At 34.8% G+C, this 18,818-nt stretch overlaps 1 protein-coding gene across 1 annotated transcript; it reads right to left on the bottom strand.

Annotated features, from left to right (window-relative positions):
- Positions 1-725: 725 nt before the first annotated feature.
- Positions 726-18,171, bottom strand: LOC149490889 (sodium/potassium-transporting ATPase subunit beta-2-like). The gene is made up of 7 exons (XM_089709390.1): positions 17,995-18,171; positions 8,859-8,999; positions 8,447-8,566; positions 7,655-7,848; positions 7,204-7,293; positions 1,700-1,883; positions 726-1,422 (listed from the first exon to the last, which is right to left on the bottom strand). Exons 1-7 carry the CDS (start codon positions 18,125-18,127, stop codon positions 1,313-1,315), a joined length of 972 nt encoding a protein of 323 aa, XP_089565516.1. The 5' UTR covers positions 18,128-18,171; the 3' UTR covers positions 726-1,312.
- Between the last annotated feature and the right edge of the window lie 647 nt (positions 18,172-18,818).

Raw genomic sequence — 18,818 nt, 5'->3', positions numbered from 1 at the left:
TGTGTTGTCACCCTTTTTTACGATGGCGCGAGCGACACAAGTTCCCCGTGTGACGGCCGTAGCGGGAATGACTCGTGCAGCGATCGGGGTAGGAAGGTACAGGGCGGCTCTCGCTATATTGGCTGGTCGCGCGCTAATTTCAAGTATTTCTTGTTTATTTCAAAACCATCGCATATTTCAAAATTCTAAATCGGTAGACGTATAGGTTGTATGTTTTATAGTTAATATCCAAAAAGTCGTAACTTTACGTTTGTTATTTTGAAGATGCCAGAGATTAAAAAAAAATAACAATGAGAACTTTGTATTTTTTTTCTATCGAGAAAATATCATGGAATCATGTTTCTAAAACGGTAGACGTATTGTGTTACTATTGAACTTTCTTGTCAAGAATTTTCATCACGACAACTTTAATAATATAAAAATTACGAAGGTTTAAAAAGGGCCGTAAATGTTAGAAAAATTAATTCATCACCTTAAGATTGTTCGGTAAATTATTAGTATGATATAGTTTTCATTTCTAACAATAAGCTTGTAAGTACTAAAACTTTTTGTGTAAGCATTGATTACTTTTTTATGAGCACTCTTATTTATTTTCTGTAAGTTATTTGAATATGCTTTTAATGATATCGAAAAACACTTTAACCTGTTTTAGAAATCTGCAAGTAATTTAGTCACTTTTATAGTCATTAAGAGGATAGGAATGAAGGATAAATAAAACACACAAAAAAGCTAAATTGGAACCAACTATTGCATATTTATTGACTCATCGTCCAGAAAACATTAATATTAAACATTATTTAATAATTTAAACTTTATTTAAGCGTGTAAACAAAACTGTGTTGCCATGTGGCTATTCTAAAACGAATATAAATTAATCGCCGACTAGGCTATTGCTAAAGGTACGGCAGCCGGCGCCAGGCATGACCATGGCAGCCTTCGGCCAACTGACTTGGCCAGTCTCTGGACGACCACTAAACTGGGTATGGAATGCGTACACTCAGGACACACATTACACAGAAGTTTTGCAAGGACACAAAGAAAACGTTGAGCAAGAAAACACGAGCAATATTTGCGCAAAAGCTGCCACACGGAGGCTCACAGAGTTTAACACAAAATCAGGTTCAATAGAAATAAACCTAGTTTACTGATCGTCGAGAGTCACCTTAACAGAAACTTAACCAATTGGCGAACTATATTGGCAGCCAAGCACCATTTGGCCAATCACAAACTCAGAATGGCAGTGAGGTTGCAATGGAACGCTGGACGTTGACTAGAGTGCTGGCCAATGTGGCGATGGCGCCGAGGCGGGCGCTTAAGCGCGGTCCACCATCAGCTCGAAGTGGACAGACCCTCGCCGCTCGTATCTGTCGTAGAAGATGTTCTTGGCCCACGCTTTGCACTCTATGTTGATCAGGACACCGGCTGTAAACGAAGAAAAGTTATTTAATGTCTATATCATGTTTATACAAAATTGACATCAATAACGAAAACCGAAAAAAAAATGGATGAAATTAAGGATATTTCAGATTTAGCTTCGGAGCTTAATTTAATATGATGTTTTTAAGCTCTAGGACGACCCAAAATTATATTTTTTAATAGTAATTATTTATGAGCATATATTATTACTCATCTACTTTATTTGAACCAATAGAATGATATAATCCTCAGTCCTGATTATTAAGATAAGCTTAAAACTCACTCCTAGGCTTCTCGAAGAGCACAGCGACCAGTGGGCTCAAGTACCCCTCCTTGTTGGTGAAGGGGTAGTAGAAATTGGGGAAGCCACGGCGCGGGATGTACTGAATCGGTCCGATGTTTTCCACGTCAGCTGGATTCTCTCCCTCGCAGGACACCCACACCGTATTCGCTTCTGGCTTGCCGGACTGAAATGTTTTGATTTGGCAACTTTTTAAATGTGTTGTGAATATTATAACAGAACGGAATTAAGAAAACGTTCATGTCATCATTAATTATATTAAAGACTAGCTGTTGCCCGCGACTTCGTCCGCGATTCGGTCGTTTTTCGTCATTCGTCGTTTAAAAAAAATACGTGACACTTTATTTTTTAATGTTCTTAATTGTCTCTTATAAAATTTAACTACATTAAAATTGAATACTCTGATAAGAAAATCTTAAAATCATCGAAAATCATAGACATCGAATATTTGAGGAAAACATGAATGAATGTGATTTAAATTCTACATTTCTTAGTAATTAAAATAATAATCTAAATTAAATGTAGATTAACAGTTTGAGCGCACCATTATAGAATATGTACCTAAGTAATAAATTACGTTAGTTTACATAGTATCTTTACTAAAAACACGATGACTTTCTTTCGCGCTCGGTACCACAAACTAAACATGTTTGTGGTACGTGGCCCGCGTCACTTTACCCCCCACGAGTTCCCCTCCGTTGCTATGCGAAAATACATTCGTCGCCCTACTGTAGGAAAAATTGTAATACTGCGGCCTGGGCGTTATAACACGCTCAGGGAATTCCTGAGTGCTGATAGACTTCCGTCTATCGGCATTTATACCAATTTTATATTAATATCACCATCTTGAGGAAAAGCTTCTAATGTCGATTTAAAACGCATATATACGGATTAACCTGATGAATTAACATGTTCTAAAATTGTGAAATGAGTTCAGTTTTAAATTCGAGAAATATTGATTTCTTGTATTCGATTATTCGTCGTAGTCGAATACAAAATATATTTAAAGAAACTTAGGTTGGCCTTCAGGCAAAAGGGATCCTATCAAATGATAAACTTGACCTTGTATCTTAAAAGTAAGAATGAAAGGAGCATCTAATAATTGTTGAGCACCAAAGGATCATTTAAAACGCAATACTATAAGAGCTAATATTGTCTAAGAACTGTTTAGATTGCACATGTTCCTCTAAAACTTAAAAGTAGTGATTTCAAAGGTTCCGGCGTATCTTCAAACGAAAGCCGACTCCTTACTCCACTTTAAAGCATTACAAAAAGAACATACTACGTTAATATCGCCTATACAGAAGATGATCTGTAATCAATTGTGAGGTTATAAGCAAACCCACTTTTATATTATTTTGTCGGACCACACCACCGAATTTGTAGATTGATCTTCTATGTTTACCTCTAAGTCATTAAGACTATGTCGAAATCTGTCTGCAATAAGACGGGCCTCTCGCTATTCGTCCGTTTAAAGAGACCAATAGTTTCAATTCTTAATCTTTCATTAAACAAACTTATTAATCGTTCTTGTCTCAAATAATGGTAATATTCGCGTCCCTACTCTAGTCATTGCTTATGCTCATGTTCATCTTCGAGAGATCGAATAATATTATGGTGCACCCTATTATTTGTCAAACGGTCTTCATATTGAGTAAAAGTTTCAGAATTCTCGAGATAAAATATGACGATCGTGATCAGCTGTGAGACGTAATTCCCTCTCAGTGAGGGTTTCGGTCTCACGGGATAGTACAATATGCCATTTGCGATCAGCTGTGAGACGTTATATATACCCTCAGTGAAGGTTTCGGTCTCACAGGATAGTACATGCCGTTCGCGGTCAGCTGTGAGCCGCAATTCTCGTTGTGAAGCGGTTTCAGGTTCGGCATAACACATGTTGTTTTCGGTCAATAGTAAGCCTCTTATCTCTAACGATCCTTGAGAACTCTTATTTCTCATTTTCTTAACTTTGCTCGAATTTCGATATATAAAGATTTTTTAGGTGGCACTGATGCGGGTGAATAAAAATTAAAACGGACTAAGAGTGTTATAATCTCAATCATCATCATCAATACATATAATAAAATTGTGGAAAAGTGATGTCTGTACAATTAAAATATGTAGAAAAAAATTAGCAGGTGTTATTATTATCGAGAAATCGAGAGAAACAATTTTTTTCTCTTAAAAGCTCCCACCCTCCCACTTCCCGAACTCCGATTGACCGTAATTTATTTTTCCTTACATTTTTATCATATCCTTTTCTAATGGGTTTCATCCTACTGCGATTTTTTTTTGTTTCAAAAATTATCTACCCTGGTGTATAGGTAAATTTTCCACATAAAATGTCCTTTAAATTATGTCGTATTATATATTTTTAACCCCCGACGCAAAAAGACTGGTGTTATGTGTTTGACCGCTATGTATTTCTGTGTGTGTGTGTGTGTCTGTCTATGGCACCGTAGCTGGCTAACAGGTAAACCGAATTAGATGCGGTTTTTTTTGTTAGGCAGAATATTTTCCGACGCTGGTTCTTAGATAAAGTGTATCAAAATTGGTTCATCCACTTATTATACCTACATAGGGGTAAAAGTGGGAATGAAAAAAATGAAAGTTATAATTTATTTTTAAAGATCGTCGGGAAGTTTATGAAATTATTTATTCCTTTTTCTATACACTTTTCTTCGTCTAAACGGTTTAGTTACGTGCTCTCTCTCTCTTCAGCCTTTAGTTACGTGCGTGAGACAGGAAAGATCTAATTTGGATTTGTTTCTGGATTTGATAAAAACTGAGTATCGATTAAGCTGATCAGTGGCTACTGGCTACACCATAGATTATTAAAAACATCCGTTTAAGAAAGGAAGGAAATAGAATTTGCTCCTCTCCCCCCCCCTGGTTCCTAAAAAATAATATGACATAATTTAAAATAAATTTTACGTAGAATTAGTTAGGCATTTCTTTTTTGATTTTCGATATTATATACTAATCATAATTTTTAATTACAATATGTAGTAACTATTTGGTATAGGTTAGGCATTTCATTTCTTGATTTTCTTTAATAATTTGGTACGTAAGTTTTTTAGCTCAGTTTAGTAAGAAATTTTAATAACAATTCTTTTAATTATTTTTGGTAGTACAACAGTACAGTATGGTTGTACGTATTTACTCAATAATTGTATGTTACAACTCGGTTACAATATCTGTGGACCTCGCTGGAATGCGGAGCCCCTTCCCGTTCCCCTTTACTTCCCCGCGCTCGTCCGCGTCGCGTCATTACGGTTAGCAATTTCGTTGCGTTCGCGACGTGACGTCATCGAAGCCAGGTCCACAGATATTGTAACCGGGTTGTAAGTAGTAATTCAGCATGGGCGTAGCCACGGTGGGGCTGGGTGGGGCGCTTACCCTGGCTTTGATCTGGTAGGTACTAATTGTGAAGGGGAGTGGGCGTGGGCGTGGGATTGGGACTGAACGTGGCATATGGCGTGGGAGTGCGAGTGGGCGCGGGAGTGGGAGCATGAAAATAAAAATGATTTTTTATTGTTGCCCCACCCTGAGCCCATGGTCATAAGGTCCCATAGTCACTATTCCACGCGAACGAAGTCGCGGGGACAGCTAGTAGACAAATATAATCAGAAAGCTTTGAACTCCTAAGCTCAACCATAAAAGATAGACATTTATGATGTCGGGAGATATTTTTTATATAATATGGAGAACATTTCTTTCATACTTGATTTCTGTGTAGCTTTAACCATTAAGATACACGCATTAAGAACGCACACGCGACGAAAGCTTAAAAATGGAGTTGCTGCTCTGCTCACGAATATGAAAAATAATTGTACCAAGTTTCGTTTAAATCCGTCGAGTAGTTTTTGTTTCTATAACGGTTATACAGACAGACAGACGGACAAACATTTTTGACGTCGATGTCGATCTCTAATCACCTCGTGATAGTTATTTAGGAAATATATTTCATGTGCAGAATTGACCTCTACAGATTTAATATAAGTAGGTATACATATATTTAGATTCCAATTTCCATGTAACGTTAAATTCGACTATATAATAACTAATAACAGACAACGCAGGTTACTCTCGTTTCCGTAAGTTGAGGCGGCTACATATTCGGTCCTAATAACATGACTTTTTGTGAACGAAACGACAGCGCGGTTTAATTCGATGGCAACACCATCAGAAAAAAGGAAATATTTTTAACTTTGAAAAAATATTATGATTTACACTATTAATACTATTTTAACATTAACACAAAATATAAGACTGTGAGTGTGTAAAAATAAATCCAGCTAGTTTCACATCACACTTATGTTTATAATTAGGTATACGACATGAAAATATATTAATTACCAAGCAATAATCATACAGATAAATACTGAACAAAAGTATTAACAGTCAAAGTATATTTTTACTAACAACATGTAAATGATGAAGGAATAATAATTATCAACGAACTAACCTTTTTGTATTAGAGTCCCGCCTCGTGATCGAATTATTAAAACACGAAGATTTTTAAAAATGTAACCAATGAACACAATCAATATTAGATTAACTGTAATGGTGTCTAGTTTGACTTAAAATAATATACATCTACCCTCACTTTTAAAAATGTAGTATATTCACACGAATTATTTAAGCGCACCTTATAGGGAAGGGAAGATTTATTATGGGTTAAAGAGTTAAATAAATAAATAACATAATTATATTTAAATTATTAATTTTTAACATTGTGTTCAGTAGTGTTAACATGTAAATTGATTTGATTTTTACGAAATCTCATAGATGGCGCTGAATCAAATTTGTCTTTATAGTACTAAGATTCATTAAACAGTTTCTCTGCCCAAATTACGTAAATGACGTAGTTTTTATAGTGTAAAGCTAGATAATAGCATGGCTTACTCAAAAACAACATTTAAACATGAGTCTTTAGATTGTACGCTGTCGTAGTTCACGGAATACGTAAGAAAAGTAAAGGTTCACAGCTCCTCCCCCGGAGGTGATAGCATGATAATATGTTTAAAAAAACCTCACACGACCTGTTAGTAATATTCATGCAAAATTTGAAGTCAATCTATGCAGTACTTTTCGAGATTAGCTCGGACAAACATACAGACAAACAGACAAACAGACAAACAGACAAACAGACAAACAGACAAAAATTCTAAAAACTATATTTTTGGCTTCTATATCGATTATAGATCATGGATTATGTATTCTTTTAAAAAAATATTCAATGTACAGTTTTGACTTTCCTACGATTTTATTATATGTATAGATGGAGGCTGATTTTATTATTCATTTTTTTGGATCACCTCCAGGAGTCATGATAAATTCGTATAAATAGAGTGAATGCCAAAGGAATTTTTAAGGTCATCAAGAATTTCTTTCACAAGTAATCTTTTTGCCTTGTATTTCGTTACGTGTTTATGAGATTCAATTATTGTAATTCGATAGATATATAAACGTAAGCTACTTACCACCATCTTGATGTGTTGCTTCAGGTCCTCGGGCATCCTGTCAGGTAAGCCTTCCGTGTTGTTGTATGGGTTCGGAGTCCAGTTGAAGATCTGAAAATTGATAAATTTGAATCAACTTTAGAGTTTAGAAGTCATACAGAGTTAGATAATTTTCCGTGCTATGTTCGTTACTTCATTTACCTACCTATCATTAATACTGCGATTTTGACTTTACTATCTAAGGTATTTTTATGTAGAATTAATTTCTTCTGTATTTTTTATTACCGAGAAGCTTTTGTAAAACTTGAAATTCGATAGTCTGAGCAAAAAGTTTAAATGAAAGGAACGTACGATTCATCAATTTGGTTTAAACTTTGAAGACGTAGGATTTTGCCTTAAGCTTTCTGAAAGAACTTTGTGTGCTTACAATAAGAACAAAAAACACTTGATCATAATTTCGATGCAATTTTACCTTGTTCAGCTTAAGGAACACGCATGGCCCACCCTCCTCATAGTTATACTGGTTAGCGGAGGTACAAGGATGGAAGTCGTCTACCGGCACATCGCAGACCTGGTTCTCTCCCACGGGGCCAGAGGTGGGGGTGCAGGGGACGCGGTTTTCAGCACCAGAAGCCTCACCACTGCCGCTGCCCTTCTTGCGGTATTCTGAAAGTAAGGAAACATTATTAGTGCATTTTTTTAATGTTTTTAAAATGAGGGTTTAACTAACTTAAAGATCTTATTTTTACGTCACCTGACTTATTTTTACATGTAATTTGAAATTTTACTATATTTACTAGAAATTTACTCTCAACGCGCCTAAAGAAGTTTCACTTCAAAAGACCGTCGTCTTCTAAATATTTAACGCAAACTATACTCAACATACAATAGAAATACGACACGGCTCTCGTGATCATAGAACAGAATTTTTTCCAGATTATAATTAACGATACATCAATAGCTTGTTAAACTAGCTCTCAAGTTTCACCCAGGTTTAAATAGATCAAAATGGTTAATAAATCAGTCTTAATTACAACCTTAGAAACATTTTAAGCTATTGCATAGCTTTTATCGCGGGCCTTGAGCGCGGGGACCGAATCGAGAAATTCCGTAACGAAAAACCTCACGCTCCCCACTCCGATGGGCTCGGAGGTGTGGCTTGAAGGCATGCTATGCAATAGCTTTACTGCGGCAGTCCCCGAGTGCCACACGTCAATTTTGTTTTTTTTTTTTAATAATTTGATTTATATAAGTACAAACTTACGGTCAAGGAATTCGTCGATCACTTGGGCCCATCTGAGTACGGAGCCCTTGTCATTAGCCCTGTAGTAGATCAGAGTACTCTCGACGTTAGCTGCTTCGGGCATGGGGCGGAAACCTAAGCCTGTAAACGGGGACATTAATTGTATAATTAATTAAACAAGTAAATTAAACTTTTTGCTGAACTACATATTGAAGAAATCCAATTAATTTCATTCACGGCCGATTTTCCAACTCCTGGATATATTATGTTCAGCTTGATAAATAATTTATAAATATTTACATAAACATTCAAATAGGCAAATGAAGAGTCAGAAAATGAAACGAGTACCTTTTCCTAATATAAACTTATCGTGAACTATAATGTTACGCAATAAGGTTAAATTTTTATGAAAATAGCAGAAGCTTAGGCTTACCAGGATTGCTGCCAATCAGGGAACTTTCCATCTGCCATTTAGGCATCTTAGAGTCAAGGGTCTGGTAGAAGATCGCCAGCATAGCGGCGAAGAAGCCCACCAGTATCGCATAGAAGATCAGGTAGAACAAGAGGATTTTTGCTGTAAAATAAAAAAGATAATGAATAAATTGTTCAAGGGAAGAGAGTGAATTCACTCTCAAAATTGCATCCGTCATTTGTTTTGGATTTTTGTTCCTTCGGGAGCTGTTTTATTAAATGACGATTAACTTCTAAACAAATGTTTAATACTGTGCCTAGTTACATCTAGACTTTGTTCATAAAATCTAGATTAAAACCAACCAAAACCATTTCTAATTACATCAACTCGAATCAATTGAACCTACCACATCAATTTCGGTGTAAATAAACAGATCTAGAGACAAAATGGGAACGAATGTGCGTGTCCATTGACCAGTCTCAATGCTGTAATTGTCTCTAAACGATGATGTTCATGGATAGTAATTGTCAACCGAACATTGACCGAGTTATAGTGTAGCATATAAATGAATGTACATAAAAAGTGATTGCAAATTTATACATATTGGGTCATCTCGTATCTTTTTAGACAGTTCCGACTTCCGTTCACGATTCACATGATAACTCATGATATCGTTATTTTTGCAAAAAGGACACATTATTAAAGATATGTTTAATATTTGCTATAAACGTAAATAAAACTGTTACAAAGATCAAATTAACAATTAAAATCAAAGCTTTGTTTCCGAACTTCACACGTAGGTTTTAGCGTACCTATATTTTTATCCATGGCAATAGTTTTTGAACCCTATTATAAAATTCTATATTTAGTTTATTAACACTGTTGGCCATAAATCAAAATCATGTTACACTATAAATACTTCCGAATATATTATATTCCTACATAACAGTGATGAAGCGAGGACAAATATAGCTGTTCCAGTTTCGTGATAATTAGAGTCGCTAATTAAAATGCGCTTGTTAACCATCTATGAGACCAAAGAGATAGCTAATCTATAGAGGGTAAATTTTCGAATAAAATATCTTTAATTAACTTTTACCTGAGATACAAATTCGTCCGCATGTTTTTTTTTTCAGAAATGTGTAAAAGTGTATTCTTGCCTGTATTCAGGTAATGATTTTTCAGATCCTTCGAAAGTTGCATGTTGCATGTAGCATGAAGCTAATGTACATATTATGCATATTTAAAACATGCAAAAAAGTAATATCATATACTGGATCTATATTCTGAAAATTGCTGTACAATGCACTTAATATGTAAAAAAGCTGTTGCTGTAGCTTTTTATATTCCATAGCAATTTATATGTATAGAAATGAAATACAGATGAGCGCTTCGATAGAGCACACGCCTGCTAGATACTATAAACCTAGTATTTTAGGTCAACCTAGGTCATAAAGTGTGCGCATGCGTACAATAATGCGGTATATGGTGCATCAGGAAAACCAATGAATCATATCATATGTGCACCTAGGGTAGGTATAGTATACTTATATTTTATATTAAAAGTCATACTGTCATTCAAATGGTGATAATTTTTAGCTTAATAATAAGGGTAGTATGATAGGATATTAGTTATAAGTAAATAGCTTGCATATGTTGAATTGAAATTATAGCGCAGAAGTCGTTTCTTAATAATTTCTATCAACTATGGAGTTTCTTGCCGGTTCTTCTCCGTAGATACTGCTTTCCGAATCGGTGATAAATGTTAAAAATATGTAATGACGTTTCAAAAGTGCTTATAGGAGAAGTCTAATTGAATAAATAAATATTTGAGTTTGTGCTTGAGTTTGAGTTCAACCAAATTTCAAGATCGCTATATTTAAATCGGAATGTTCTCAAAAAAAATTCTATAAACGGGAGTAAGATGAAAATATAGTGACTATGGAAAAAACGTTTTTCTCTTCCCGTTTATTAAGTGAAAATACTTCTAATTTAAATTGAAATATGACCCTGGAAGTTATTTCACACAATTGGAATCCATTCAACGATATTTATAAATCACGTGTCTCTGAAATATTGGATCAACGTGGTGCACTTGTGCACCTGTCACTATCTGCAAACGTGAATACATAACAATACATCTGAAATATACATAATCAGTACAATATAGTATAAAACAAAGTCGCTTTCTCCTTCCCTATATTCTTTTGTCGTCTTTAAAAATTTCGATGCGGTTTTTTTAATAGATAGAGTGATTAAAGAGGAAGTTTTAGTATATTATAATTTATTAGGTTTTAGACAAAGCGAGCGAAGAAGCGGAGGGAAAGCTAGTAGGTACTATTTAATAGAATAATCATTATTATATTGATTAATCATGCTCCCTGAGTAGCTCTACCTACTATATAAATTTCATGTCGGTTATATATAAAGTTTATCTAAGTGCTAATTGTTAGACAATATGACCATTGACCATTCAAGATCACTTCTCAGAATAAAAGATTAAGATCGAGATACGCAGTCTCGCAAATTATACTAACTGCAGTGAGATTTGAGAATACTGTGAGATAGATTACTATAGGTTAATGGCATTATGATAAGATTAATAGAGAATATAAATAGAATAAAGAGTTTTCAATTATTTAGACGTAAAAATAAACGATAGCAAAGTATTTGAAGCATTTTATCCTTCTCTTTCCCTAAATAGGCAATCGCATGTCAGTTACACGATGAAAACCCCTCTCAAAAAAGTAATATTTTATCTATTTTCCCTATTGTCAGAACATGGTCAGAACATTTTCGGTTCTGAATAATATAATCTACAATAGCAATTTAAAGAAAAGCCTTTTCCATCCAATCATCCAACCATTTTGATTATCTTACAAAATATCTATTATGAAGAACTATCTTTTCGAGATAGTAGACAATTCATAGTAGTTTATAGTTGATGAACGAAATACGAATAAGTAGGGAAAATATTGTTTACAGCCCTGAAACTTGATCCTTTAACACGTTCACTGCGGCACCTAAAATGCCAAACTTACCGTTGTTGCGGCATGTCTTCCATACTTCACATCGGCAAGTTCACCACTGTGCGTCATGAGCCATTTTTATCACATCGCACCTTCTGACTTTGAAGGTTAATAATTTCATGAAATTTCAAGATATTTCAAAAAAATTTTTTTCAGATAATAGTATATATAGTCTAGTATATACCGCATGAATAGCTTTTAGTTTGACCGAATAGTTTAAAAGATATGAGGGAAAATGTAAACCCCTGATTTTGTGAAAAATTATTTGCCATCCCGCACTGCGTTGATACGGCATGTTTACAGTAATAGCGATGGGAAACACTGTAAAATAAAATATCGATATCGATATAAATCAATTTTGTATATTTCAGTCTGTTTGTTAACAGATAACGAGATCGTCGATACAAAAAAAAACACATATAAAACAAGGTACTTGATAGAGTACTATCAGGAAATTGTTCAGTAACTTTTGTTTTAATTTGTTCAGTAACTTTTGTTTTAATGTTTTATATTATTTTCACGACTGTCATCACAGTTTTGCATTTATGCTACGAAATAAAAGAAAGTAAAAAAACTAAAGCCTTTAAGGTATCATTGTCATTTAAAAAAACTCAAAAGAAAAGTGATTCGGTCCTGGTGCATCACTATGCGAGACTGACACGCGGCGCGCTCGCAGTACAGTGCGGCATATGAGGTGCTTGTCCATGGCAAAATATTTGACATGCCGCACACAAAAGAAACGGTTTCTTTTCTATGCGTTGGTCCAATATTTTGCCATACGATTTTTAAACGAAATTGAGTCCTACTTCAAACTGTGATCACAAAAATATATTTGTCTCTTTTCTAGTCATTGATTAACATATAAAAAACCTCGCCGCACCACGGTGAAAACTGCGATTTTGGGCGCCGCACTGTGGTGTAGTCGCTGATGGCCCGATACTGGACATGCCGCAGTGAACGTGTTAAATTCATAAATCAACATAGCATACTAAGTCAAGCTGTTTTATGATGAATCCATAAAATATTCCCAACTAAATGATCATAAACAGTGTATGGACAGGTAGAAGTAGGACAATCACAAAGGTCGCGCTGGTGCGCCGACTCGGCTGCGCGCGGCTCCAATCGATCCAAGGGCATTGCTGCTCCACAAATAGGTTACCGATGCAAAGCCTAGATTTTCAGACCCTGTGACAAAGGACTACGCAAAATTACATAAAAACCCAGTCTTGCCACCAGGCTTTAAGGAAATTGAAGGCAAAATATAATGCTTACATTTGTCTTAAAGTATTGTATTGAGGACGTAGATTCTCGAACGATCTATATTAGATATAATTAAACTATTAGATACTACTATATATACGACTATTACGATATACGACTATATATACTACTATATACGACTATTAGATATAATTAAATTATCTATGCACAATATAAATTCAAATAAGGCCCAATAAAGTATCATTGTTCTTACGTTTCAATGTTTATTAGGTACTAGATGGGCTCTTCATTCAATACCAAAAATACATTATGTATTAATTTTATATATTTTATAATATATTTAATATCAAACATATAAAATGTTTTTAACAAAAAACATATCAAAGTTGACTCTACATTTTAGAAAATACCACCGTACACTTTCAAATTCATAGAAAGTATTAACACAGTTGACAGATATATACGTGTATTAATGTTATATATTTTCTCCTCAGAGGAGTTTAAAGTACCTACTCATAGAAATTAATCCAATTAGTGTAAGAGTAGATAAAAAAAATTCGGATCTTAACCATCCTCTATTCTGTAATTTTTCTCCAGATGTCCAGAATAACACCTTAACTAACTCAATTAAACTGATTTATCAAAATAGTGCATCCAAGGACCATACTTAGCAAATGTCAGTCTAATTAGAACCCTAACTCAAAGTGATAGAGTTGTGATTAACGAATAGTATTCATATATGGCAGTAGTGTTCGTTAATAGGTACCTAGAACAAATCAATCAGTAAGAGTGACATTAACACTACACGCCCTAACTCTACAAGGCCTAACTTCACAAACTCTACACCTTAGTCAAAATATGTGGCCTGGCCATTTCGCTACATTCACATCGGCGTAAGGTGAAAAATTAATTCACTGTTCATTACTTTTGTGTTATACAATAGTTCTTGTAGTAACGAACGGCCAAGCCACATATTTTGACTAAGGTGTAGAGTTTGTGAAGTTAGGCCTTGTAGAGTTAGGGCGTGTAGTGTTAGAAGCTTGGCTCTACATGAGATCTGATAACTTTTTGACAGTGCGAGTCATATGGACTCGTCTTGGCAACATTTTACATGAAAATGTTTTTGGTGGGATTTCATTTCTTTTTGTAAGTTGTTTGTAACAATTTAATTTTTTATTTTTAGCTACTGTGTGGACGTAAGAGGCAGGAGACGTTCGCAACACTTCTATTCATTCATATTTATATGATCTGATCTGAAGTATATGTCTCATCAATATATATGTCGATTAAATTTTTAAATTTTTTTTTAACAAAGAGTACCTATACATATATATATATCTAGGGGAACCAAGTTTTAGATTATTAGATTAGACCTCTAGCGTCATCAAAATTTAATTTAAAATTACAGGTCTCATACAAACTCCCATCCCCTAGTTTAAGGGGTTGGGGGATGAAAGTTACAAGTTTTATAATTTTTTTGTTGTTTGTGTGCTAATACTAGCTTACATACCAAATTTCAGCTTTCTAGGGCATTAGGAAATACCTTAAGAATTTTGATGATCATCAGTGAGTCAGTGACGAAATTAGCGTTTTTTAGATATAAATAAAATCTGAAGTATAAAAGCTAATGTAATTAAAACTTAATATGTTCAATAAGTCCGCTATTGACAATATATCCCGAAAATTTTGTTGATCTAGCATAATCCAAACCCAAGTTATGAGGGTTCAAAAAAACGTCGAAGCGCTTCGAGAAAAGGTAGGTAGTGCCCGTGCGCGTAGTCGCTTGGCTCGTCTTGGCGGGGGCACTACCGTGCCCCCAGATTGTTGAATAGCCGCGTCCAGACCGACCGAGCGCGGCTCGCGAGTCCCGCTCGCGAGCCAATAGCTCGGCCGGTGTGGACGGCGCTCGGGCTTCCTCGGGCGCACGTTGGCTCGGCCGAGCGCCGCTCGACCCCGAGCCATGCGTTGTCGGTTTTTGGCGATGCTCAAAGGCGGCTCAGTCCGAGCGGCTCGCCCGGTGTGGACGGACATAACGACGCTCGCGAGCCAGAATCAAAAATGGATAAAGAAGACAGTATTCGCTTAATACAACTTTACGGAAGCTTCAAAATGTTATGGGATTCGAAAGATCCAGATCATTTAAATAAAAACAAGCGAGTTCCTGTTCCTTTAACAAACTGTTACCGTATTGGTTTCGGTTTTGGTACAATTTTTTAATCCAGATTTTTTGTTTCTTTTTTCTTTTTTTTATGATATATCCAGACAACACAAGCGCCGCAGCAGCTAATAAAACGTGGTTTTCCATCGTTATACGGAGATAAACTGAATGCTCAAACCGGCTCACCTTGGCTCGCGAGCGCGGCTCGGAACTTTTCACAAATAGCTCTGGTGCCACGGCTCGCGAGCAGGAAGTCTGAGCGCGGCTCGCGAGCCGCGCTCAGCCGGTCTGGACGCGGCTAATGCACATTTATTATGTATCTTTAACTATTCACATTTATAATTTACTCTTTTTTTATTTAAAGCATAACGTCTTCCTATTTTAGTAATCATATTATCTGTAAATTGTAAAAAAGATTTTAAAACTTAAATATTTAAAAACATCAATAATCAACTGCCATCTTAATCAACTGGCATTAGATTATTCAATATCGATTTTATAGTATATTTTTAAATCGTCCCAGATTATTGCCTCTTTTACTCATTTCATCAAAAACGTGCTCTACAAATTAAAAACCTTCGAAAATCCGTAAAAAGTTAAACCATCTCTTTTTAACAATGTATGCAATACATAAGTACCTAACTCCAATACTAAGTACATACTAATAGTTTGTTAATGAAAAATCTTGACATGGTTTTCCTTAACACATTGATGCTAAGACACGTGTTTATGACCATTCATAATTAGTGTTATTTATTTGTCTTGAAATATTGTTATTAACTAGCTATGCAAGCAACTTAATAATTATATACTTTTAGACAATAATTATTTGACATGATATAAAATAATGATTTTACAGTTCCGGTTTTTCTACTATTCGAGAAATGCACTACTTAATGAATATAAAAATTATTTAGTCGCAAAATTATGTAATTTGCACTTTGCAAATATCTATTTAAAATCTCAAATTATTATCTTATCTCTATATATTACAATCATACATTATATTTAATACCTTTAATAACGACGTATTGAAATATTCAGTTCCTTATTTATCCATTAAAAAAGGCAAAACCGCGGGCCACAGCTAATCACATATTTAATGTGATAATATTCCACGTTCATAGGTTTCTTCGGTGCTTTGACTGTATAAAGCCTTAATCCCTGTAAGGTATCCCACGTTACCTATCTCATGACGTTAACTTTGTTACAACTATTATGTATTTTTCATTTAAATTATAACAGTTTTTTTCGTGTATCATTTTTCATATTCATTTTTCAGTGTCATTTTTTTATATTCAATGTGTTTTAAATTTCCATCCCTGTACTTTTCTGAACCGAATATTTTTTTATTTGCCGTTAGTTAGTAATAATTGTAAATTATTGATTTTAAAACTACATATAATTATATCATGTTTAACTATCTTACACGGAGAATTTTTAATTTATCATTAGGTTAAAGTTCAAATTTTGAACTTAGATTAAAATTTGTATCTCTAGGGACAGTGTTCCTCATAAAATAGTAAGTAAGTTAATTAAGATCTAAAATTTTCCACCTGTTGTAAATTTTATGCAGGGTTCATGTAACAACTTTTTAGTAGTCTGTAGTAAGTACATGTTCCTAATCATCTCAATAGTTTATTGATAGAAAATGTCCAGTCTATTTAGAAAGATTTCTGTGTAGAATCACGTATCTACTGATTGTCTGTTGGTAGAAGTTAGGAAATGGGCATACATGCTTGTTAACTAATTCGTATTGATTTACAGAATTCTAAGCAAGTATATGGATCATACTTTAATAAATAAATATTCTCTAAATACTCAGGCGACAGAACTCTGGTGTTTAGCCCACCATCCACCTTCACCATATTATCTGTTATATGTGAATGACATTTCACGCATATAAGAACTGTCAAATTTAGAAACAATTATAGACTTCAAGCACTTTAAGTTTGTGGTTTAGATGTTAAGGCTGACAAGCAGTAGAGCAATATTAATTAAGTAATCTAATTATCATAGCTATTTGCAGTACAGATAGTTTGAATTAGTTTATTGTAGTCGTAGCTTTAGTTTTTAATGAAAACGCTTGGGATTTAGATATTGTTTCATTAAGCTCTTAATTGTACAATATTTATGCTGCAACGTTCATATCATGATGCACTGAAAAATTCTCCTTGTGAAAATTATATTTGAATAATGAATAAAAAATTACATGATAAATGTATCAGTTAGGAATATATGTTAATTTGTTTCATTATTGTGCGCTTATCTCGCGCAATTGTGTGATTTCCGGTGACAATGATGCGCACGCGCAACGCGATACAATTAAATAGCTTACTTTTTAATGATTATAACGAACTTTTATAGCCATTAAGTTTATTTTTTATTTTTGGTTTTAATTCTACGTAGGCACATACGAGTCAATGATGATGTACATGAAAGATTGGCAATACTGAAATATTATTTCAGGTAGATAACTATTATTTGTTAGTGAAACCTCACTGAAAATGGCTACAAATAATTTACTTATCGAAAAGGGATGGCATTTATTAATAGCACAGCGCTTCATTCCCGAATTAAGTTATGTTACGTAACAGGGTATCTACGCCCATCCTATTATTAAAACATTAACAATAAAATGCATCTATTGTTCCCATTAAGAATCTATTACAATTTTCAGTTGCGCATTGCCAATCAATAATCGATTTTCCCTCCAAAAGACCGTCATGTAACATGATGCGGTACTCACCCCAACTCGATCCCGTGCGGCCCAGCACCTGCCCCGTCTCCGAGTTGTAGATGAAGATCCTGAAGCCCTCCCATTTTCCTAGATCAGGTGGTGGAGCATAATACTGTTCGGTTACTTTTGTCTTGTCTGCCATGGTCGAACGCCGAGCCGGACTGCGGTGCAGAATCGATTGCCAGCGCCTTCGACCCTCCCGCCGCTCGCGCCCCGCACCCCGACGTACCCTCTGCAACCCTCTATCCCTCTTACGTAACGATTGCGTAACGCTGCGCGCGCATCTCGCTACCCGAAACCAGAGCGCAAGACCCCGCTTTTCCGATGTACCAGTACGGTCCGATCAATTTTCCGCACTATGGAAAAGGCGTGAGAGCTCATGTTATGTTGGACGCTGAATTAGGCTACAATCTTTAGAGTATATGCTGCCATGTTCTCTATATATAGACGACATAAGGTGCTATTTTAAGATAGGCATTTTCTTTAAGTTTGTTAGGCATAGCAGGATCATAGGTTATCGGCCTAGACATGTACATAGAAATATGAATATTAAGTTTACATTATTGATGATTTCGAAACCTAATTCTGACACATTGTGCACTTTTCGCGTTATTAACTATGTGTATTTTTAGTATTACTGCTTACATGATTCTATTTATTTCGTTTCTATTTATGGAAATCCTTTTGAATTTAATTACTTTTTAAACGAGGAACACACAACAATTATTGTAGGTTAAAATGTTAAAAATTACTAGGTATTGCTAAAATGTATTTTTGATAGACTTTATAATAACTGGGCAATTATATTATAAAAAAGTCGTCTTAAACCGATT

The sequence above is a fragment of the Colias philodice genome, chromosome 2, assembly GCF_061535455.1.
Source record: "Colias philodice isolate Cphi_HAF_F1 chromosome 2, ilColPhil1 Martin Lab GWU primary, whole genome shotgun sequence".
Lineage (NCBI taxonomy): Eukaryota > Metazoa > Arthropoda > Insecta > Lepidoptera > Pieridae > Colias > Colias philodice.
The sequence above is the reverse complement of the archived record's forward strand: the minus strand, read 5'-3'. Positions and strand labels throughout refer to the sequence as shown.